The 24359-nt window shown below is 40.4% G+C and overlaps 1 protein-coding gene across 15 annotated transcripts in view; it reads left to right on the top strand.

Moving 5' to 3' along the window:
* Window positions 1-24359, top strand: part of STXBP4 (syntaxin binding protein 4) — a 139607-nt gene that overhangs the window by 53091 nt on the left and 62157 nt on the right. For 14 of the 15 annotated variants that reach the window (XR_012154917.1, XM_073311655.1, XM_073311659.1 and 11 more), the window contains 4 exons: window positions 6442-6618; window positions 10080-10196; window positions 11473-11522; window positions 14212-14345. Coding sequence is in view for 14 of the 15 variants with exons in the window: in XM_073311655.1 (XP_073167756.1) it covers window positions 6442-6618; window positions 10080-10196; window positions 11473-11522; window positions 14212-14345 (478 nt within the window). In the remaining variant the exon portion in view is untranslated. The remainder of the gene's footprint in view (window positions 1-6441; window positions 6619-10079; window positions 10197-11472; window positions 11523-14211; window positions 14346-24359) is intronic. The other variant, XM_073311658.1, reaches the window with a different exon arrangement.

Raw genomic sequence — 24359 nt, 5'->3', positions numbered from 1 at the left:
TTTGCAATGAAGTCATAGTCTAAAAATGCTGCGTTGTTTCGGCTTATCAGTTGGGTATTATCAGTTCAACATGAGACTCCTGCAATACATGGATACAAAGGGATTATAAAGGAAGGGGTTTCTGTATTATAATGAAATCTACTTATCTTTAAAAGAAAAAGTCACAAAAGTTGAATGCTCATTAGCATTTGGTGTGTGTCCATTTCCTTTTGTCAAAGGCAACTAAAGAACAGTCCCTAGCTATTAAACCATTCTTGACATATGAGCTGTTTATGTATGTATTTAGGGACTTTTATCAATGGAATCTTGTACCACACAGCAAATCCATGAGACATGGCAGCTTTTCCCTTGACCTTTTGGTCTGTTATGCCCTCCAAAGTTTTCCAATTAACTAGATGAAAGAGCAATAATTAAACTGATGTTCAGAGAAATGCTATTGTCTTAAATCATTGATGTAATCGATGTTCAGTTGAACTGGTCATTTATCATAGAGAGTATACCCAAAACATACCTCCATTAATTGCCTCCCTGGCTGAGAGAAGGCTCCAATATTTAGTCATTCTGTATCTGTATATAGAATGAATGTGTGTAGCACAGAATGACCAAAGATTAGAGTTTTCCTGTAGATAATAGAAGATTAGATTCTTCCTATAATATAATCTTTCCGTGAATAAATAAAATATCATAGTTGTTGGAGCAGATGCTATAAATGCTTGCCTACAGTTAAGTACTGCCATGGTGAGTATATATAATTTGGGAGCACCTCCTCCTCCTTGTTAATCAATGAGAATAGCCATCTACATACTTAACTTAATTATTTTCAAAAACAACTATTTAGCAGGCAGGTCTCCGTGCTATCGCAATGACCTTTGATCTTTCACTTGCTAAAACCTTCTCCCAGGCTGAGTTTATAAAAGTTGTTTTAAGCATCGTTAAAAGTTCAGTGTTATGACCTGAAACAGTAAAGTAGTGATCAATCCAAAACTGAAATGTTTTACCTGTCTTGGCCAATCATTCGCCTGTAGGAGGAGGGAAAATCATTCACTTGGTAAATTCTAGGCTGTCATAATTAGGGTGACCAGATGTCCTCATTTTATAGGGACAGTCCCGATATTCTGGGCTTTTTCTTATATAGGTGCCAATTACTCCCCACCCCCGTTCCGATTTTTCACACTTGCTATCTGGTCACCCTAACTGTAATACATGAGTGCAGGCACATGTAACTGTACCGGTATGTATCAGGTGTTAGAAAGAGACATTAGAAACATAGATTCTGAGACTTCGATTTTTTTAAATATATTTTCAAACTCTTTTCTTCTGGGCACTTACAAAAATATTTTAAGATTTGAATAATTACATCTGTCTCTTATCACCTTTTTTTCCTTATTGCTAACCAAGCTATTTCAAACCCCTGCCATCTGAAGATGTTAATCAGAAGGCTGCAGGGCAGAAAAGGAGCTTTCAGCAGTACCCATTGAGCTGTGTAGGGATATACGGGCAGCTTTTATTGCTTCAGGAATCCCCCTCTTTGCAGTGTGTTACTGCCTTTATAGAATTGTTTATTACTCTTATTTTTAAAACCAAGAAGGAAAACATGTTTCTTATTTTTATTGTTGAGAACTTAAATAGTTGTTTTCTGAGGAAAACTAAGGAATTTTAAAATGTTTAAATTGTTCAAACTTATTCCCAAACTTTTAATGACAGAACTGTTGATGTATTTTAACGTACATTAGTTATTGGCTAAGAATAACTCCAGTTAAAGTTAGACATCCTTATTAATTATGTTAATATTGGTATGTCTATACATGTAAAAACCTAGGGATGAGATTAAAGCACAGAGTCGAACTGGCAACCCGGTGGGAGAGGGAGCTAACGTTTCTTTAAGTCACCATTGTGCCCTTCTGATCCCAATTTGCTTCAAGGGCTCCAAAAGCTCTCCAGTATAATTTAGACAGTCCTAGAGGCCTGTGTAAATTATGGCAATCTGTACTTTGCTGTCCCACGGGCCTTAACGCTGCTTGGAATCTGTGTAGTACTATATGCTGCAACCCCACTCCTGACACTTCCCTTCTGCACATGGCTCCAGCACACCCAGGGCTTGTGAAGGGACCCTCGGAAGGAAGCCATATGGTTATGTTCAACATAATCCTCCCCCCTCCCATCAGAAATGTGGCTTTAGGGCTACTTTATGCCACTCTGGTCCTTTTACATGTGTAAAGAGGTTGGAGCCGTAGTGAGGATCTCACCCTAAATAGTTAGTGTACATCAGCATAGCTCCATGGGGTTCAGTGGAACTGTCGTAATTTACACTTGCTGAGGACCTGGCCCAGTATAGTGCAATACATAAAAAGTATCTAAAAGGGAACTGCCTCTAGGATTCTGACTTTCAAGCCACACAGTAGTAAAAAAAACTCTATGAACTTTGTAAACAGCCCAAAAGGTCTAGGTATACATGTATATACAAACATCAACAACGCTTGTGGGTACAGAAACAGCCACTGCCCTGAACTGCTGCTGGAGCTGTAATATAATTCTTATTGCTGGCAGCCAGAAGAACACATCAGCTACTTAAAGTCCTAATTCCAGTGTTCACTGATCAAATAATAAGCTTTTTTAAACTGAGTTAAGATTTACCCAGGCCAACGTGGCCATGTTTTCCATTGCTAGGTCTCCTCATCGTCACTCGGGAAGGTGTCTTGGTACAGATTAAGTTGGTTATATGATCAAACCCATGCTAGTCTGAAAATTGGGTGGGGGCTTGCAAGGATATATAAACTTACTGGAATTTTTTTTCCAGTGCCACTAACTGAGGCATAAGGTCCCATCGCAGGGTCCCAGAGCTCAGGCTCCAGCCCAAGCCTGAACATCTACACAGCAGTGTTTAGCCCCACAGCCCAAGCCCTGTGAGCTTGAGTCACCTGACCTGGGACAGCCATGGCTCTTCTTCAGGTCTTTTATTCCAGTTTAGACGTACCCTTAATGGTCTGGGACCTACCTACCTGAGGGACATAAGAATGGCCATACTGTGTCAGACCAAAGGTCCATCCAGCCCAGTATCCTGTCTACTGACAGTGGCCAATGCCAGGTGCCCCAGATGGAGTGAACCTAACAGGTGATGATCAAGTGATCTCTCTCCTGCCATCCATCTCCACACTCTGACAAACAGAGGCTAGGGACACCATTCCTTACCCATCCTGGCTAATAGCCATTAATGGACTTAACCTCCATGAATTTATCCAGTTCTCTTTTAAACCATGTTATAGTCCTAGCCTTCACAGCCTCCTCAGGCAAGAAGTTCCACAGGTTGACTGTACGCTGAGTGACAAAGAACTTCCTTTTATTTGTTTTAAACCTGCTACCCATTAATTTCATTTGGTGGCCCCTAGTTCTTATATTATGGGAACAAGTAAATAACTTTTCCTTATTCACTTTCTCCACACCACTCATGAGTTTATAAACCTCTATCATATCCCCCCTTAGTCTCCTCTTTTCCAAGATGAAAAGTCCTAGCCTCTTTAATCTCTCCTCATATGGGACCTGTTCCAAACCCCTAATCATTTTAGTTGCCCCTTTCTGAAAATTTTCTAATGCCAGTATATCTTTTTTGGAGATGAGGAGACCTCATCTGTATGCAGTATTCAAGATGTGGGCGTACCATGGATTTATATAAGGGCAATAAGATATTCTCCGTCTTATTCTTTATGCCTTTTTTAATGATTCCTAGCATCCCATTTGCTTTTTTGACTGCTGCTGCACACTGCGTGGATGTCTTCAGAGAACTATCCATGATGACTCCAAGATCTTTCTCCTGATTAGTTGTAGCTAAATTAGCCCCCATCATATTGTATGTATAGTTGGGGTTATTTTTTTCCAATATGCATTACTCTACATTTATCCACATTAAATTTAATTTGCCATTTTGTTGCCCAATCACTTAGTTTTGTGAGATCTTTTTGAAGTTCTTCACAGTCTACTTTGGTCTTAACTATGTTGAGCAGTTTAGTATCATCTGCAAACTTTGCCACCTCACTGTTTACCTCTTTCTCCAGATCATTTATGAATAAGTTGAATAGGATTGGTCCTTGGACTGACCCTTGGGAAACAGGCCCTTGGGGACCAAGGATTTTCAGAGGAGTTAGATCCCAACTCTTGTTGACTTTCAATAGGAATTGCATCCCAAAGCCCTTTGCAGACTGATCCACAGATTAATATTCTCATAGAAATCAGTGACAAAACTCCTGCAGAAATATAGCTCAAACCTTGTGTAATATATTGGAATCTATTTACTCACCACTGTGGTGGGAAGGATAGTGGCTGATTAATAGTGCACAGCAACACAGCACAGCAGTTTAGGATTGTGAGTGAAGAAGAGTATTGAATCCACTTGAAAAGTCATAGAAACTTTTTGATTGAATCCTATCATTGCCATGAACAGGACACCAAGGTGTGCACACCTTTTCTTACAAAATGTGCTGTGGGAACTTTTAGCAAAAGTTAAAGCTTGGGCAACCCATTTACCTTTTCTGTCATTCAGTTTCCTCATGGATCTAGTAACAATAAAAGGGTATTATGAGGCTTAACTACTCTTTCCATAGCTTCTTTGACATAAAAGGTGCTACAGAAGTGCAGAGTATTGCTAATGAAGAAAGGAGAAAATAATATATTTTGATCTATTTTGCACCAGATTTGGCCACAAAACTAGATATAGATTTACAATCTCCTCTCTCTCTCTCTCTCTCTCTCTCTGATTTATCCCTTTTGTTACATCTGTATTTTTATAAAGCTGGTTTACTTTTAAATGAAAAGATAATGTATATATGTAGCTAGGTAATTTTTGTTCTGAATAGGATTCACTGAACTGCCTATTTCATCTACACATGCTACACAAAACTCTGAAGTTTAATTAGGAGCAACCCACAACAGCATAAAATTTTTCATTGCATCTGAAGGCTTGATTCAGTAGCAGACTGCATCTGTGGCTACTGATCTCTGAAGTGAACATCAGACAATCGCGGGATTAATCCTAATTCCTTGAGGGAAATTTAAAAGGATTCCCTCATTGGAAACCTCAAAATACCACGTTTCATTTTTTGTTTACAGCACAAAAATGATGATTCTGCCAACTTGATTGTGAATGGGGGACTGAGGGTCTGATCCAACTCCCATGGAACTCAGTGGAAAGGCCTGGATCTGGGCCCTAAGAAGGGACTCCTCTGAGAGAGCTTTGACTTTGAATGGAGTCTTCAATTGTTAGCTCTGCAGTTTGTTCCTGGCTTCAGCCAGAAAATAGGCACAGAGCCTGATTCTTTTCTCTCTGACCATGGTTTTTGTGTTGGTGTAACTCCATTCACTTCAGTGTAACTGCTGATTTCCACCAATGTAAGAGGAGAAGCAGGTTCATGGTTCTATGGGGTGGTGGTGAATACAGAAAAAAATGTATAATTTGTAAATTAGGGCACAGTCCTTCAAACAGTTAATCATGTGTGTACGTAAGTAGTCCCACTCAAGTCTGTGAGACTACTTGCATGAGTAAAGATTTGCAGGATTAGGCTCTTAGTTTAACAATACTCAATTTACAAATTAACAGAAGTTAATGTGAATGAATATTCAGTGACAAACTTAACTGAGAACTTCCACACTTCTCTATGTTGAAGTTTTGTAACTGTTACATTCTTTCACAGCTGTTTTTGTAAGCAGGGAATAATTTATCTACCTTGATTTTAAAAAGTTCGCAAATGTTTTTTATTTGAAAAAATACCATAAAATTTCCCCTGCCTTCTCCTATGTCTACTTTCCTCTTTTTTTCTATGGCTCCTATATAGAAAGCTCTCCTTAAATAATACAGGCGTAAAGAGTTGAATGCAAGAACCTTAAAGAAACAAAAAGCAATACATTTTTAAAAGAATTTAATTTGGCCAGGACACCAAGGTTAATAATTCATACAAAAAATGCTGTGGAAACTATGGACTGATTCACTAGATTCAGGCAATAATAAGAAAACCAGATACCTGTACTTATTTGGAGGCTTTCTGCTGGTATGGAGATGGTGGGCTTCACTATGAATGTCAGATACTCTGGTGTTAAATCACTTTTACCTCCATTGGATTTATACCAGAGTACTAGAGCTGAGAACCTGGTTTGGTGGTCATGATTTCTTTAGGTTTTGTTGGTCTCATTTGCTGTAGAAACTGAAAATTATTTTTTGTTGAATACAGTCCATTAAAATGTTAAATGTCAAGGAAAGGGCTGTCTTACTTTACAGTTGTTAAAATTCTCTCTCTCTTCTTTTTTTTTTAAATACCTTTCCCCCTTATTTTCACACCACAAATTTTAAAAAGAAAAAATGGAACTCTCTAATCATCAATCCCAAAATTTAAGTCCTTGCCAAAAGAAATATTTTGCCTAAATCAGAGAATTGTTCACTTTGACTGTATTTTATAGGAAGCCAAGGCAGCAGTGGAAGAGGCAAGAGCCCTGCGAAGTAGGATTCATCTCGCAGAAGCTGCACAGAGGCAGGCTCGTGGAATGGAGATGGATTATGAAGAAATAATCCGCCTATTGGAGGCTGAAATTACAGAGCTGAAGGCTCAGCTCACTGATCATTCTGGCCAAAATAAAGTAAGCAGAACAGTCATCGCTCATAGTTACCATGGTTTCCTTGCTGTTGTCATGTATCCTGTTTTCATTTTCTTTTCATCTGCTCTTCTAAAGTAGGTCACTGTTTTTTCTTGTATTATTCAATAACTGGAATGATGCATAGTGAAGGGGGCAATGTGAAGGCTACGAGCCTTCCTTTATCTAGATATCTTTAGGCTGGAAAAACAAGAGCCAGAAGCTTATTTGGGTCATTGGTCAATATGGCACATCTCAAGCATTAAAGTATAAAACATTGAATATGTTGGTTTTCTGTTTTGTTTTAAAATTTATTAATATATGTCATAAAAATTGAGGCAAAGAAAAAGCATTTTTGTGGTTGATTAAAGCTTTCAAGGAAGTCTGAGAGATTGAATGATATTTTAGATTCCTAAGCAAATTCACACATGTTCAGTTTCAGCTTTTTCCTGGTTTCTGTTTTAAATCAATGTAGATGTATCTTCAGTAAGTGTGTTAGTTGTTTACACTTGGCGTATTGTTAGTATTTCTAGCTTGTTTCTCAGTGATGCACAAATAATAATAATATAAAATTCAGGACTATTCTTGAATAAATTCAAATTTACTCAACTTAATTTTTTGAAAGACACTAACAACATTAGTGTGACCTAAATCTGTTTTATTTGTTTTTTAAATGAAAAAGATTGTACAAATGAGCCTCACATTCGAAGCCACCATATTATCCCCAATGATTTTTAGAGACCAATTCAGAAATAAAACAGTTTGGGACAATTTTTAATGAACCTCCATAACTGGGAATCCATTTTCATGCTGACATATATTGTTCATTGTTTCTTTGTACTTCCCTGTTGTCTGTCTATAATCATCTGTTGTCTCTTGTCTTATACTTAGATTGTAAGCTCTTTGGGACAGAGACTGCCTTTTTGTTCTGTTTGTTCATTCAGCTCCTAGAACAGCAGTGTGCTGGTCCATGAGTAGAGCTCTTAGGCTTTACAGTAATACAGATTAAAAAATAGTAACAATAATAATTGGCATCTGTGTGTGTAGTTATCTAGTTTGCTCATGAAAAAAATGGATATGTCCAATCATTTAAAATAAGGGTGGCCTGCTGAAATTTTCAATGTGAGAATTAGTTCAATATTAAAAAGTAAAAACTGTGTTACAAGAGCTATAAAGTGCATGGACCTAATACTTCACTGCCTTGCGCACCCTTCGTGCGATCACTTAGGCCCAGATTTTGAAAAGAGCGCAACTCTCATTTAAGCACAAAATAAGTGTCCAGATTTTCAGTTACGCTCAGCACACTGATGCATGTTGGGTGCTAAACTTTCTTCAAAATCTGGTCGCAGATGAATGCTTGAAAATCTGGACTGGAGTGCTTTCAAAAATCTGACATGGGGCCTGATCCTCCACCCATCTTGTTTAGAGGTAACACTCCCATTGACTGCAACAGATGCAGGGTTAAACCCTTGTACTCGTGCAGAGTTGGAAGCTGTCCAGGGCTGAGACTGTCTACTAGTCTGTTGGTACAGTGCCTAGCATGATTAGGCCTCATTCTTGGCTGGTACTTTGGCATTACCATAATAAACCTGATAGATTTTTAAAAAATAAGTTGGTGTAAAACGTTACTATTACAGTTTGGTAGCCTTTTCCTCCCACTTTGTGTAAGTGGTTGTACAAGGAGCAAGGCAATAGAGAATAAGGTCTCTTAAGTAGCATACTTTGAAGTGCTCTTCTAAATTTAATTTAAGCAACTGGTAGTGTAAGTAAGAGATATTGACCAGTTCACCTTGTTTCTTTAGGTACAGTACATGAAGAAGAGGTTTGCTCCACTTTGTCTTTTGATAACATCTGTAAGCCAGGGACACCAAAACTGTACTTAGTAAAGCAGCAGCAGTTGGCTGTATTTAATAAAATCTTCCCTAAGTAGGCTTAGCATCTCCTTTTCCACTAATGAACAGTGCAATATACATTACAGAAAAGAAACTTTCTAATCAAGCAGACTTTCTGATATTCAGAATAATGGGGATTCTGCCACATAAAGCTGTGTGCGTGTGTGTTTGCTTTCAATAAAGATATAGTTAATAGTAACAGCACTTTTTAGTAGTTGCAAATCTTATAGTAGGTTGTATTCAGGTGATGGGCTTCAAGAGAAGTTCACCTACAGTAATGTCAACCTTAGTTTTTGTAGAGAGTGGCATTTTCTTTCCCTTTTACTGGGAGGTATTTTGCTCCTAATCCTCTGCCTAGCACACAGATTGAGGAAACAAATGTTCCCATGTATACATGGTGGCCTCCATCTTGTCCAACACCACCAGAGATTGAACCCTTTAGAGCTGAAGAGCCAGCCTCTTGATGGGGCTGTACCAGACTCTTATCCTCTGTGGATCAGGCGCAAAGGGGGACATGTAATAAATACTGAACGATGTGTTACACGTATGTATGTAGAAAAATCGGAGTGGTTTAACTCTGTTCAAGGCCTGTCACAGAGTTATTAGTTGCTTTGGTGAGATCCTCATGTAGTAGTTAAACATAAAACAAAAAACAGTTTAATTCAGAGTTTTAAAATAATTCTGATCCAGCAATTTATCAGAAAAGGAGTGGAGAACATGGCTTCCCACCATGATCAAATCAGCACTGTGGACTGCTGAGGCATCCAGCCCCAAGCTGGTGCCCTTTCTAAAAGAACAAAAAAAAAAATGGTTGTAAAAAAAGAAATGGTGGTTGCAGTCTGTCAACAGCACCTTGATAGCAGCAGGAGCCTGATTCCCAACATGCATGTCCCATGAACAGCTGAAGCAGACGCTTTCTAAAACTTCTGATTCAACTGTTTCACTCTGAGATCTAAAGTTAAGGCCTTGTAGAATACAGATCATGGGCTTGTCTATGTGAACAATTAGTTCACACCAAGCTGGGGTGTGAATCTACCGTGCACTAACCTGCCGCAGACCAATTGTCCTTGTGCTCCCTGCTGATGTGTTAATAGTTTGTTAGAGCGCTTCGATCTAGTCCTCAAAGCGCTGTATCGAACTGTTAACACACATCAGCAGGGAGTTTGTCCACAGCAGGCCAGTAGGGGGTACGGTCACACCTCAGTTTGCTGTGAACTAATTGTTCATGTAAATAAGCCCTCAATTACTTGGACATGGAGGAGATAAAGAGTGCTACACTAGGGATGTAAGGAAAGCATTGAGGGGACGACATTTTAAAATCTACAGTATCTCTCAATAAGTTCTGAATTCAGATTTTATTTTAAACATCATGTGTGTTTTTTAGGCAATTCTAGGGCCTTCAGGATCCATTTTGGTAAAACAGTATTTGTTCCCTTCTTCCTCTTTCCTTAAAATTTGGAAAGACAACCCCTTCACCTTCACTGTTCACTCAAAAAGGGAGAAAAATGTCAAATAGGATAAATAAAATTAAGTCTTGAAATTAATTAGGTAGTATTGACTGAATTTCTTCCACAGGATAGTGTTCAAGATTTAAGAAAGAGAATTACTGTGCTTGACTGCCAGCTGCGGAAATCAGAATCGGCTAGGAAAACCTTTGAGGTGGCCACCGCAAAACTGCTGCAGTTTGTAGAGGTAACTTTTTTGCACTGTGGTCTCCAGCAACGTTTTATTTGGGAAAAGATGTGTGTTAATATATCTAAGAGACAAATATGATGAATTAAGCATGAATGTGTAAAACTCTAGTTTGAAAAAAACATTCACAGCTTATACAACTTGCTGAAATACGAGCTAAGGCAGAATTCCATGTAGGGATTTTTGAGACCTTTGAATGTTACTGTGTGCCTAATTGTAACAAGCATTCTTTTGTTTGTGCAGTAAAACCTATGATCTTAACATTTAGAGGTCAAGTTTCTTTACCTGGAAATGGTAAAATGATGCCCATTTGCAATATTAAGAGGCAGATATACATCAGTAAACAGAGGTTATGCTGAAAACATGTTTAAAAAAAACAGAATTGTAGCTTGCTGTACGCTTAATCCAACTCAGCCTGTTCTGCACCATTTTATACTGAACCAGTTGGTCAGTGTTGCTGTGTCACTTCATACTAGCCGAGGATGTGGTCTACTCATATATTTATTTCACGTAGTAGAAAGGTTTATAACATGGACGTATAGATCATATACTCACAACATGGATGTGTTTTAATGAATCTTGGCCAATTCGTCTTTGCCTCCCCCATATGGTGGACCTGAGTTGTCCATTGCTGTGAAAATAGGATGATTTTGTATGTTATAATTTTCAGGCAGCTTAAAATTGTTACAGCTCCTTCCCCCCATGCTGACTGCTAATATAAGAAAATCTCCCAGACTTTGTTTTTGAATGTCAGATATGGGGGAAAGGTGTAGCCAGCTTATACAAAAGAGTTCCGTAGGGGGGGAAATTATGTTATTTGAACTGTTGTCTTTTATATCTCAGCAATATACCTTATTTGCCTCTACAATTTTACTTCCATGGAGACTGAAAAATTTCTCTTTTTATAATCCTTACATAATGGCCTGCCAATAGGAAAATGTTTGATGTAGCAAATTAGCCTTTCTACTAGTAGATCTGTGGTTAGGGAGATAGAGTAAAGTCTGTATGAAAAGTGTCCTACAATATATTGTTCATATTTGCATAGATGTGGCTGAGGTGCTTTGGGTTGATAGATTATTGTCCACATGAAAAATCATTTAGGGTCCGTTAGAAGAAAACGGAGACCCCAACTCATTCTCTGTGGCTAGGAATACAAATTGTGTGTACAAAGTTTGCAGGGAGACAGAAGGTCTTTAAGTAGACAACAAAGCAACAGAAATAGTATGTGAAGCTTATAAAACATTAACTATTCATTTCTTTGATTGTTTGCCAACAGGTTGTACATGAAGTACTAGCAGACAACTCCATCCCCTTGTCAAATTTAAGGTAAGAAAACCTAAACTTAACTTGTTTTATTGAAGGTAATGTGTGAAATGATATGAAATATAGCAATACATGTTGTTATTGAAAACCTTTGTGACAGGTTTAGAAGCTCCAAACAACTCATACTAAGCCTTAGCTGTTTTCTTTCTATACTCCCACGCATTTCTGAATGCCTACTTTTATGAACAGTGGAAATAAAAACACAACACTGGTCTCGGGGCTACATCTTTCATTAACAATTTTAAGATAAATCAGTTAATCAGAACATACCCAGCACATCTATGGGCATCTCCATACTTGCATCAGTCAAAGACACTATATCCCTAGCCACAGCTTTCCACCTTATTCTTTCCCCATGCAAAGAGTAAGACTCTTTTTTGGTAGAGACTGCCTCCCGCCTGTGTCCAGTAATAAGGAGCATCACCACTGTTAGTGCCACCAACATCTGTTTAGTTCCGTTTCTTCTGAGAGTTTAGCATTTGGTTAGGAGGACTTTCAAGGTTACTTCCTGCACCATTTACGTGGCCAAGGACCCTGCCAACAAAGGTGGAATAAAAGAAAAATGTGCATATTCACATATGTCAGAACATCATCAAACCACCCCAACAGGGCTAGGAAGAAAACGCTTGGCCCAATGCATCAAACAGCTTACGAATGAAATAACCAGCTACCTGCCACATAATGCCTGCAATGAGGGAGGGGGAATAGCCTCTTGCCACTGGCTAGGGCTGTCTGCCAGAGGGAAAAATTCCTTCCTGATCCTAAATATGGTAACTGGTATAACCTTGTGTACCGTGAGGATTGTACTAGCAAACTCCAGTAGCACTACCTGCTTTTGTTACCAAGCAAGAAGCATTCAAGCCTGGAATCAGAGAAACCATATTTATCTAAACTTTATGAAAGTGAACTGAATTATTTTAATTAAAACACGTTGCAGCTCAGATGTATTCAACAGGATTTAGAGCAGCCTTTGGCCTCTTAAAATACCAATATAATACTATCCTGTCTCACAGGGCAGGTTTCTCCTTGTTCATGTTCAAGAATAAATGCTAAATAGGACCCTATCCTGCAAACCTTATTCATGCAAAATTCCTAATAAAGTCAAATCTGTTTAACTGAACTTATTAGGGGTTTTGTCTCACTGATAGTTTCAGGATCAAGCTCTCAGTCTGTAATTGATGCCTGTTAAGTAGCAAACAAATTCTACCCTTATGTATATATGCACTAATCCCAGTTGGGTCAATGGGAATTGTATTTGACTAACAGAGATTGTAAAGAATGAAATGTTGCTAAGTTGGTATACCCTGTTTTCATCGGAGATTCTGAGTACGGAAGCCAGTATAACTTTCAGGTAACTGTAGCACACTGCTGGGGATATCCAGAGCTGTGAGCCACTGTGTTAACTCTCTGCCTCAACGAGAGTGAGCTTTGCTAGAGATTAGACTGCGTGTCAGCTCCCTGCCATACCACTCGGTCTTCCTCACCAGTCAAAATCCTCAAGGCTCCGCTGGTCCAAACCTTGCCTAGCTGGTAACAATCAGTAAACTCAAGCTTCCGAGTTCTTCGGAGATGTTTCTCTGCAAAGCACAGCCCCTACCACTGTGCATTCACAAAGGATATTAAGTTTGCTGCTCTTTCAAAGAGACAGTACATCACAGCTTATTAACTTAACTGGGTAAACAGACCCTTCCCTTCAAACACAGCACTGCAACGGTTCATAGTAAAAACTAAAACAAATTTATTAACAAAAGGTCATAAGTTAAGTGATACCATATAAAAGGGATAAAGGTCGAAATGGCTACAAGCAAATAAAAGTCAAAACACGCATCTAAATGACTAAAACTTAATCTAGCAAAATACAGTCTTTGTTCAATATGGTTTCTCTTACCCAGGTCTCCTTTCCAAATTTTACTAGCTAGGATCCATCACAAGATCACATCGCTTAGTTCCTTTGTCTCCTAAGGTGAAGCATAACACATGGGTTCTTTACTCTCTTATAGTTCAGTGAACCTTTGAAACATTCTTTTGAAGGGTGTACCACCAGATAAAGTTAATTAGTTCATGCCAGGCAAGGAGTGATGGGTCTGGAGGATAAGGCTCCATGCTGGTTCCTCTCCCACTGGTGGTTGCTACAATGCAAGTTGATCTGTTCCTGCAACCTCCGATATTCAAATGAATAACCAATTGACTATGATTGCACCTGGATGGAGGCTTCAGCCTTTCCTTTGTCGGGGACATGGTACACAGGTTTTTCCCAATTTGTCTGATTTGAAAACATTTTAGTCCCATATTTCCAGCATAGCTGTGTGGCCCTTTGTGGGTTTTCCATACATACACTATGCAAGAATGTTAACGATCAGTGTGGTGTTAGTTTTCCAATGATACCTTACCCTACATCTGTAAGATATAGATTATGACATTAGTGAGTTGGGGTACACTGAACTGTTCTGCTGAATCTCACTGCTAGAAACTGGGGAGCCTCTTGCCCTCTGACATTGGGGTGTTGTCAGGGTCACAGTAAGTCTGCTGAATTTGATAGCATAATTCCTCTTGATGTTACTGGAATGAGAATAAAACCAACCAAGAGATGTGTTCAACAAGGTGAAAGGATGCCTGCTTTATTTTATTAAAAGGAACATTTTCCCTTGTAATCTTATAGACAGTTGATCTCTTTGCTGTGTGTTCCTTCCAGTGACCGAAGAGGCACATTGTCTACCAAAACACTCCTGGCACGACTGGGGAGGAATGGACGTACTGTCACAGCAACCCTTGCAGCAGAAGCCAAAGAACTTACTAAATCTGTCCGTGCCATTCTGGAAGTAGATTGTGAGTGTATATATATTCTATCCGCCACCCCCGCACAGCATTTCTCCCTTTCACCTTTTGACTGGCAATTCAGAGTGGAATATTTCAGCAGTTATCAGTTGAACAATAAATCTAATCAGTCATTACCGTAGGCTCATCAGAAGAGAGCACATATGAGCATAATAGCCACTAGGAAAATCCTCAGTGAAAACTGCTGCAGTAGTTCAGATAGTTGTGGCATTTACATTTACTATAGAATCATGAGCTGGAAGAGCAGAGAGGGGATGGCATGGATGCCAGTTCTGTGAATTGGTACCACTTAAAGATTTCCCAAAGATGAGAGAGTCATCAGGGGCTGGTTACATGGTTACATTTATGGCTACTTTTTAATCATCAGAGCAGCACAGAGCCCCCGGAGTAGAGGCCAGGGTCTGGCCCAGATTGGGGAGTCAGGAACCTTCTGCAAAGTAATCCCAGCTCTGCTGCTGATTTGCTGTAAGACCTCTGCCTCATTTCCCCCTTTTCTAAAAGGAGACTAATGCCTGCCTTACAAGTTGGTCCTCCCAAGGATTAATTAGTTGTTTGTACAGGACTTCGAAGATCTCAAGTGTGTTACTGGGTAAAATTTTCCAAAGTGCCTAAGGGCCAGATTTAGATACCTAGTGGGATTTTCAAAACCACCTGGGTGCCTATCTCCCATTGATTTCAGTGAGACTTCACTTCAGCTCTCACTGGTAAATCTTTGCACAAAGAAGGTTATGCAGTTGGAGGCACTGATCACAGTAGACCTATTCACCTGAGTAGGGGCTGCAAGTCCAGGGCCTGATAGAAAATTATCAAGTTTCTACTCTGTTAAATTGATTTGGGGAATTTTTAGTGCCGTTTGTGTTACTATATCCACTCTTCTGTTTATTTCACCATTCTGGCTGCTCAGGAGGTACTCAGTATCTCATAGGACTGGGGCATAGATAACTATATCTCCAGAGCAAGAAGCTCGTTGCTGCCTTTAAAATTAGCAGCGTTTTTCCTTTCCTGGTATACTCATAATAATAATTATCTATCTCCTTAGCTTTAGGCAGATATGCCAGAATAGTTTATTACATACATATTCCACTGTTCATTGAGAGAAATAATAATTGATTTCATTTATATGGCTGGGATGTGTTCTCCAATTCATTGAATGTCATGTAATAAATCATAGCTAGCCTTTTACAGAATGCTTGTAATTCCATCCAAAGAAAGTAGGCTACATGAAATCCAATCCCTTATTACAGCCAATATTTAGAATTAAAACTAGGCCATAGAAGAAAGTGACATCACTCATATTCCCTTATGAAAATTAATTAGCTGTTTCCTTGAATTATTTCTAACAAATTGTGTGCTGCTCGGGTTATTTTCAGTTTGGAATTTCTGACATCTGTATTAACCTAAAGAGAGAGAGAAATCCTGCTGTCTCTTTTCTCCTAGATAGATCAGCTTTCATTCACAGCATAGCAGTTTAATAAACCAGAAAAATATTTCTTCTGAGGTTTAAACTAGCTACATGTAGACATTTCTGAAAGAGATGTTCTGATCAGTACATCGCATTCTTCAAATGTTTGCTGGGCAAATAAGTGCCATGAAAGCTTCTTACATTAGATGCCTGTAATGAAGTGCAGCAAAGCGAGAGTATTATAGTGGTGATTGCAGCAATTTGGTGCCATGCAGCAAATCATTTAGAGAGCTGCCGTAGTATCTAAGGGATCAAGTTTTTCATTTTAGCTTTGTGCTTCCACCTTCCCTTCTCTTTTGCACACTGCCTTTCCTCCTAGGTGGTTCATGAGCAGGCACTCCACTGCCAAAGAGATCATGAAGGTAGGAAATGCTGGTTTAGTACATGGACATTGTTTTAATCCAGTTCAGTAATATCCATCACTCTTCATAAAACACGTGCCAGGGACTTCAGATAATTTGATTGCCCTAGCCTGTGAAAGTCCAGGAGGACAAGCTCAGTTACTCAGAATGAAGTACCGTAGGGGGTTCCAGAAATTTGGGGTTCTCCTTTCACTAGACCTAATCCAAAGCTCACTGAAGTCAGTAGAAAGATTCCCACTGACTTCCATGGGCTTTGGACCAAACTGATGATGATGATGATGTGCAGCCTAATTTGGGAGCCCTCCAGAAGACGAGCTTTAAGGACTCAAGTACTTAAACCAAACTGTCCCAGTTTTTCCTTCCAAAATATCAAAGTTCCATCAGAATGAGTGTGTGTTCTTTAAGGTCTTTGAATATTGTCTTTCATAATTGATGAAGTGATGAAATGATATAGTGTCGAAGGGAACAAATGCTCTCCAAGCTTCTAAATCTATTAGCAGCCCATCAGAGGAGGATGGGGGTGTTTTATTTAATATTGACTCTCAGCTGGTGGAAGGGAACCATTAGTGGCAATTGTACCAGGGACTATTTTGGATTGATACTAGATAAAACTCATCCTAAACCTCTAATATGTTTTTATTTATGGAGAGGCATAGACTCAACTATTGTTAAGGCTGAAACTAGTGTTCTCTCATAAGCCACATTTTAATATTCAAACACACCTTTGTTAAAGTACAATCAGTGCACCTGAAATGTCACAGTGGTGAGTTTATCCCAGGATAGAACTTTCCAGGAAAGTTTAAGGCAGATTGGATGAGGAATTTTGGTGTTGTAGAGGTTCCAGAATTGTATAAAACGAGCTGAATTTCCTAACTTCGTAATGCATTACTTTTACGTTATTTACTGTGATGTATTTTTTGCATCTTAATCCCATGTTAATGAAGGGTGGGTTTTTTGTTAGTGTTGCTAGGGAATGAGAATAGACTAGTTGTATTCTTGAGATAAACTTAGCAAGTTTTACAATATTTGTGTATTTCTAGGTTACCTCTGTAAATCCATTGTTACCTGACATCTCTGTCCAAATGCAAAAGTCTTGCCAGTTTATAACTAGAGATTGTACTAGACTGCATGAGAGTGCAAAACTAAGAGATTATGGTGGTTTATGACAGGATCCCCAGTAGAGAGCATCCAAAGGGCTGTCTATTTTGATCATATGTACCTATAGTTGAGGGGATGTGTCAGTGATGATCTAGCTCATCGAGCTTAACTTTTAAAAATAAAACAAAAATGGCCCTACAGATACATTACAGGATTTTTTGGTTAGCTTTTTCATCCCTTTATGGAACACGTGAAGAATTTTGGTGGGAACAGCCATTACAACAAACATTTATTTTATCTGTCTGCTACCTGCCTTTTAGACTGGTACTAAATAAGTTTCTTTGGCCAGGTTACGTTTCAAACAGCAAGTTACCTCAAGTGCCTATACACAAATGCAAGAAGCCTGGGAAACAAGCAGGGAGAACTGGAAGTCCTGGCACAGTCAAGGAATTATGATGTGACTGGAATAACAGAGACTTGGTGGGATAACTCACATGACTGGAGTACTGTCATGGATGGATATAAACTGTTCAGGAAGGACAGGCAGGCAGAAAAGGTGGGGGAGCTGCATTGTATGTAAGGGAGCAGTATGACTGCTCAAGCTCCGGTATGAAACTGCAGAAAAACCTGAGAGTCTCTGGATTAAGTTTAGAAGTGTGAGCAACAAGGATGATGATGTGGTGGGAGTCTGCTATAGACCACCGGACCAGGGGGATGAGGTGGACGAGGCTTTCTTCCAGCAACTAACGGAAGTTACTAGATCACAGGCCCTGGTTCTCATGGGAGATTTCAATCACTCTGATATCTGATGGGAGAGTAATACAGTGGTGCACAGACAATCCAGGAAGTTTTTGGAAAGTGTAGGGGACAGTTTCCTGGTGCAAGTGCTGGAGCTAGGGGCAGAGCTCTTCTTGACCTGCTGGGCAGGATCCCCTGGGAGAATACCATGAGGGGGAAAGGAGTCCAGGAGAGCTGGCTGTATTTTAAAGAATCCTTATTGAGGTTACAGGGACAAACCATCCCGATGTGTAGAAAGAATAGTAAATATGGCAGGCGACCAGCTTGGCTTAACAGTGAAATCCTTGCTGATCTTAAACACAAAAAAGAAGCTTACAAGAAGTGGAAGATTGGACAAATGACCAGGGAAGAATACAAAAATATTGCTCAGTCATGCAGGAGTGAAATCAGGAAGGCCAAATCACACCTGGAGTGGCAGCTAGCAAGAGATGTTAAGAGTAACAAGAAGGGTTTCTTCAGGTATGTTAGCAACAAGAAGAAAGTCAAGGAAAGTGTGGGCCCCTTACTGAATGAGGGAGGCAACCTAGTGACAGAGGATGTGGAAAAAGCTAATGTACTCAATGCTTTTTTTGCCTCTGTCTTCACGAACAAGGTCAGCTCCCAGACTGCTGCACTGGGGAGCACAGCATGGGGAGGAGGTGACCAGCCCTCTGTGGAAAAAGAAGTGGTTCGGGACTATTTAGAAAAGCTGGATGAGCGCAAGTCCATGGGGCTGGATGCGCTGCATCCGAGAGTGCTAAAGGAGTTGGCAGATGTGATTGCAGAGCCGTTAGCCATTTATCTTTGAAAACTCATGGCGATCGGTGGAGGTCCTGGATGACTGGAAAAAGGCTAATGTAGTGCCCATCTTTAAAACAGGGAAGAAGGAGGATCCTGGGAACTACAGGCCAGTCAGCCTCACCTCAGTCCCTGGAAATATCATAGAGCAGGTTCTCAAGGAATCAATTCTGAAGCACTTAGAGGAGAGGAAAGTGATCAGGAACAGTCAGCATGGATTCACCAAGGGCAAGTCACGCCTGGCTAATCTAATTGCCTTCTATGACGAGATAACTGGCTCTGTGGATGAGGGGAAAGCAGTGGACGTGTTGTTCCTTGACTTTAGCAAAGCTTTTGACACTGTCTCCCACAGTATTCTTGCCAGCAAGTTAAAGAAGTATAGACTGGATGAATGGACTATAAGGTGGATAGGAAGCTGGCTAGATTGTCGGGCTCAACGGGTAGTGATCAGTGGCTCCATGTCTAGTTGACAGCCGGTATCAAGTGGAGTGCCCCAAGGGTTGGTCCTCGGGCCGGTTTTGTTCAATATCTTCATTAATGATCTGGAGGATGGTCGTGGATTGCACCGTCAGCAAGTTTGCAGATGACACTAAACTGGGAGGAGAGGTAGATATGCTAGAGGGTAGGGATAGGATACAGAGGGACGTAGACAAATTAGAGGATTGGTCCAAAAGAAATCTGATGAGGTTCAACAAGGACAAGTGCAGAGTCCTGCACTTAGTTCAGAAGAATCCCATGCACCGCTACAGACTAGGGACCGAATGGCGAGGCAGCAGTTCTGCAGAAAAGGACCTAAGGGTTACAGTGGACGAGAAGCTGGATATGAGTCAACAGTGTGCCCTTGTTGCCAAGAAGGCCAATGGCATTTTGGGATGTATAAGTAGGGGCATTGCCAGCAGATCAAGGGATGTGATCGTTCCCCTCTATTTGACATTGGTGAGGCCTTATCTGGAGTACTGTGTCCAGTTTTGGGTCCCACACTACAAGAAGGATGTGGAAAAATTGGAAAACTTCCAGCAGAGGACAACAAAAATTATTAGGGTGCTGGAACATGACATATGAGGAGAGGCTGAGGGAACTGGGATTATTTAGTCTGCGGAAGAGAAGAACGAGGGGGGATTTGATAGCTCCTTTCAGGTAGTTGAAGGCGGGTTCCAAAGAGGATGGATCTAGACTGTTCTCAGTGGTAGCAGATGACAGAACGAGGAGTAATGGTCTCAAGTTGCAGTGGGGGAGATTTAGGTTGGATATTAGGAAAAACTTTTTCACTAGGAGAGTGATGAAACACTGGAATGTGTTACCTAGGGAGAAAGAAAAGGAGTACTTGTGGCACCTTAGAGACTAACCAATTTATTTGAGCATAAGCTTTTGTGAGCTACAGCTCACTTCATCGGCTGTAGCTCATGAAAACTTATGCTCAAATAAATTGGTTAGTCTCCAAGGTGCCACAAGTACTCCTTTTCTTTTTGCGAATACAGACTAACACGGCTGTTACTCTGTTACCTAGGGAGGTGGTGGAATCTCCTTCTTTAGATGTTTTTAAGATCAGGCTTGACAAAGCCCTGGCTGGGACGATTTAGTTGGGGATTGGTCCTGCTTTGAGCAGGGGATTGGACTAGATGACCTCCTGAGGTCCCTTCCAACCCTGATATTCTCTGATTCATGTGCATACATTTATGTGAATCCTTACATTGTCAGGAACTGAAAACCTCTTATCCTACCTTCTGTATACAAGACTGCATAAAACATTGTGTGAGAAAGGCTTCTGAATAAGTAGATGCTGAAATTTCACAAAAATGCTGTGGGAGCTGGAATTAGAGTAGCTGAAATAGAGGGCCAGAATAATTAATTTATCATTTGATTTATCATAGCATTATTCATTGCAAAGACATTGTATGTTGCATGTTAAATAATTGTATCTAATTTGTAATTATGATCTAAATCGAACTACCAATAATGTCTTTTTCAGCAAGCAAAAATATTGTCCGTCAAGTAACCATTTTTTTTCTTTTTGGGGGAATGTGTGGGGAGCGAGAAGCAGGTTGTACCATTGGGGATGGATATGTTATGTCATGTTAAATTATTTCTGTCAGACTACCCAGGAAATCATGCAAGAGAAACCTTTAGACCTAAACGCAATTGAAGACTAACATCTGGTTGTGTCAAATATTAAAGGTAGGATTCAGTTCGAAAGCTCTAGAGCCATAGCATGGATCCATTTTGTGAACCTGAGAGTTAAAAATAGCTCTGCAGAGAAGGATTTAAAGATTGAACCTCATCCTTCTGGGTTCATTCTGATTTGGATAGCATTACAGATAGACTCAGGCTCTGCTGAGCTTGTATATGAGATTAAAGCATTAAAGCTCTCCAAGCTTAACAAAAAAAAAAAAAAGAAAAAAGATGCAGAGTAAATATTCAACAGTTCTCCGCAATCTTCTGAACCAGATTTTCACAGAATGTTCCCCACGTGTTATACCAGAGTGGCTGATTTAAAGAGAGACATTAGTGCCTGCACCAGTTCATAAACTGTGTACCAAAGAATAATGTTTAGTGAATGTTGCAGTGAAGAGTGAGGGATTTTACTCTTTTTAGCATGGAGCATCCCACGTAATAGTTTGTTAATGATATATTTTTAGAGTTAAAGCAGTGGAGCAAAAATTGCTGAGCAGATAACTTCGATATTCATTTTGCATAAGGTGTAGTTGAAGAAACATACCCAGATCGAAACTGTTTTTCTGAAGAAGGCTATTAATTTACTTATAGTAAATGTGTCATGAAAGTCTAACTTTGTGAACTCTGCTTTGTGAAGAACTGTTTCAGAAGAATCTTGATAAAACACAGGATGGGGTCCAGAAAGTATGGATTATCCCCACAAACAGCTGTCTTCCTGCATGGGGAAGATAATGAAAAAAAAAATGTATTACTCACAATGTCCCAGCACGTGGTTCCTTCTCTCTGATGGTATTGCAAATCCATAGCATTATTGTGTAGGTGGAACTGTTGCTGAAGGATAGTGGCTACATGAAGGTAGTTTGGCAACTCCATCAGCAAGTGGAGACTATATAGCAGAAGTAGCTCACCTACAATCAGCCTTCTGAAATATAGTTAGACTTTTTTGTATATTAATCACCTTGGAACCCTGTTCTTCCCTGCAAGTTACCCAGTCATGTCAAGAAGAAATACTTCCATCCTGCAGAGGAGAATCGAGCACCAATGAAATACTGTAGCATTTGAAAGTAGTCTGCTGGCTGCACTTAGTAACTCATATGGTGAAAATCAAATTGTTAGGGTTCAGGTAACTGTAATCCTCCCTGCCAATACGAGCAAACTTTAAAAAAAATCCAGCGAGACATTGGCTATGTCAAAAATCTGATTATCCTTTGGAACATGAAAAAAACCAAGGAGTCCTTGTGGTACCTTAGAGACTAACAAATTTATTTGATCATAAGCTTTTGTGGGCTAGAACCCACTTCATCAGATCTTATCTCTCATGGCATAGCAAACCTTAGGCATTTCAAAACCTGCACTACCATAATTGAATCTTTATTGACTCTTTATTTCACACTCCACCTCCAAGGTATCTACCCAAAATACAGTCCTACCCTTGTCAATGTAATCCCATTATGTCAGCAGTAAACCATTAAGTGTTACGAAGCCTGCTTCTCTGCACAGCAGGCAACTTACAAATGCATCCTAAAACATTTTCTCACTCATAGATTCCAGGGCCAGGAGGGATCATTGTGATCATGGAATCTGACTTCCTGTATAACACAGGTCATACAACTTCCCCAGAATAATTCCTAGAGCATATTTTTTAGACACAGAGTGTCTTTAATCTGGAATTTGACATATATGGCAGTCATGCTGAAGTTTACTAAAAGCTTCTTTCCAAATAACTATATCTCCTCTAAAAGGACCTGTTCACCTAATAAAATGTTGCAGCCTTCTAGATGCTCCATGCATAAATATGCATAAATATGCACCATGCATCAATATGTTTTATTGGGATAGTCCTACAGGCAAAAGTTTAGCAGGCCAAGTGTTGCTTGCATTCGTTTCAAAGTAATTTTAATTGCTTATTGTGTTGTATGTATCACATCACAACTACATTTTTGGCCTGATCCTGAAAGATGCTGAGTACCCACAACGCCAAATAAAATCAGTGAACATTGCAGATGCTCAGCGCTAGTCAGCCCCTTCTCGCTTGATAATCTAGATACTGCTGACTTAGGGTATGTCTACACTACGGAATAAGGTCGAATTTATAGAAGTTGGCTTTTTAGAAATCGGTTTTATATATTCGAGTGTGTGTGTCCCCACAGAAAATGCTCTAAGTGCATTAAGTGCATTAACTCGGCGGAGCGCTTCCACAGTACCGAGGCTAGAGTCGACTTCCGGAGCGTTGCACTGTGGGTAGCTATCCCACAGTTTCCGCAGTCTCCGCTGCCCATTGGAATTCTGGGTTGAGATCCCAATGCCTGATGGGGCTAAAACATTGTCGCGGGTGGTTCTGGGTACATATCGTCAGGCCCCCGTTCCCTCCCTCCCTCCGTGAAAGCAAGGGCAGACAATCATTTCGCGCCTTTTTTCCTGAGTTACCTGTGCAGACGCCATACCACGGCAAGCATGGAGCTCGCTCAGGTAACCGTCACCCTATGTCTCCTGGGTGCTGGCAGACGCGGTACAGCTTTGCTGCACAGTAGCAGCAACCCATTGCCTTCTGGCAGCAGACGGTGCAATACGATTGGTAGTCGTCTTCGTCGTGTCCGAGGTGCTCCTGGCCACGTCGGCTGGGAGCGCCTAGGCAGACATGGGCGCAGGGACTAAATTTGGAGTGACTTGACCAGGTCATTCTCTTTAGTCCTGCAGTCAGTCCTATTGAACCATCTTATGGTGAGCGGGCAGGCGATACGGACTGCTAGCAGTCGTACTGTACCATCTTCTGCCAGGCAGGCAAGAGATGAGGATTGCTAGTAGTCGTATTGTACCATCTTCTGCCAGGCAGGCAAGAGATGAGGATGGCTAGCAGTCGTACTGTACCATCTTCTGCCGAGCAGCCATGAGATGTGGATGGCATGCAGTCCTTCTGCACCGTCTGCTGCCAGCCAAAGATGTAAAAGATAGATGGAGTGGGTCAAAACAAGAAATAGACCAGATTTGTTTTGTACTCATTTGCCTCCTCCCCTGTCTAGGGGACTCATTCCTCTCGGTCACACTGCAGTCACTCACAGAGAAGGTGCAGCGAGGTAAATCTAGCCATGTATCAATCAGAGGCCAGGCTAACCTCCTTGTTCCAATAAGAACGATAACTTAGGTGCACCATTTCTTATTGGAACCCTCCGTGAAGTCCTGCCTGAAATACTCCTTGATGTAAAGACACCCACTTTGTTGATTTTAGCTCCCTGAAGCCAACCCTGAAAGCCGTGTCGTCAGTCGCCCCTCCCTCTGTCAGAGCAACGGCAGACAATCGTTCCACGCCTTTTTTCTGTGCGGACGCCATACCAAGGC

The sequence above is a fragment of the Lepidochelys kempii genome, chromosome 14 (genome assembly GCF_965140265.1).
Source record: "Lepidochelys kempii isolate rLepKem1 chromosome 14, rLepKem1.hap2, whole genome shotgun sequence".
Taxonomy (NCBI): domain Eukaryota; kingdom Metazoa; phylum Chordata; order Testudines; family Cheloniidae; genus Lepidochelys; species Lepidochelys kempii.
Note: the sequence above shows the minus strand (reverse complement) of the source record. Positions and strands in the feature narration are given on the sequence as shown.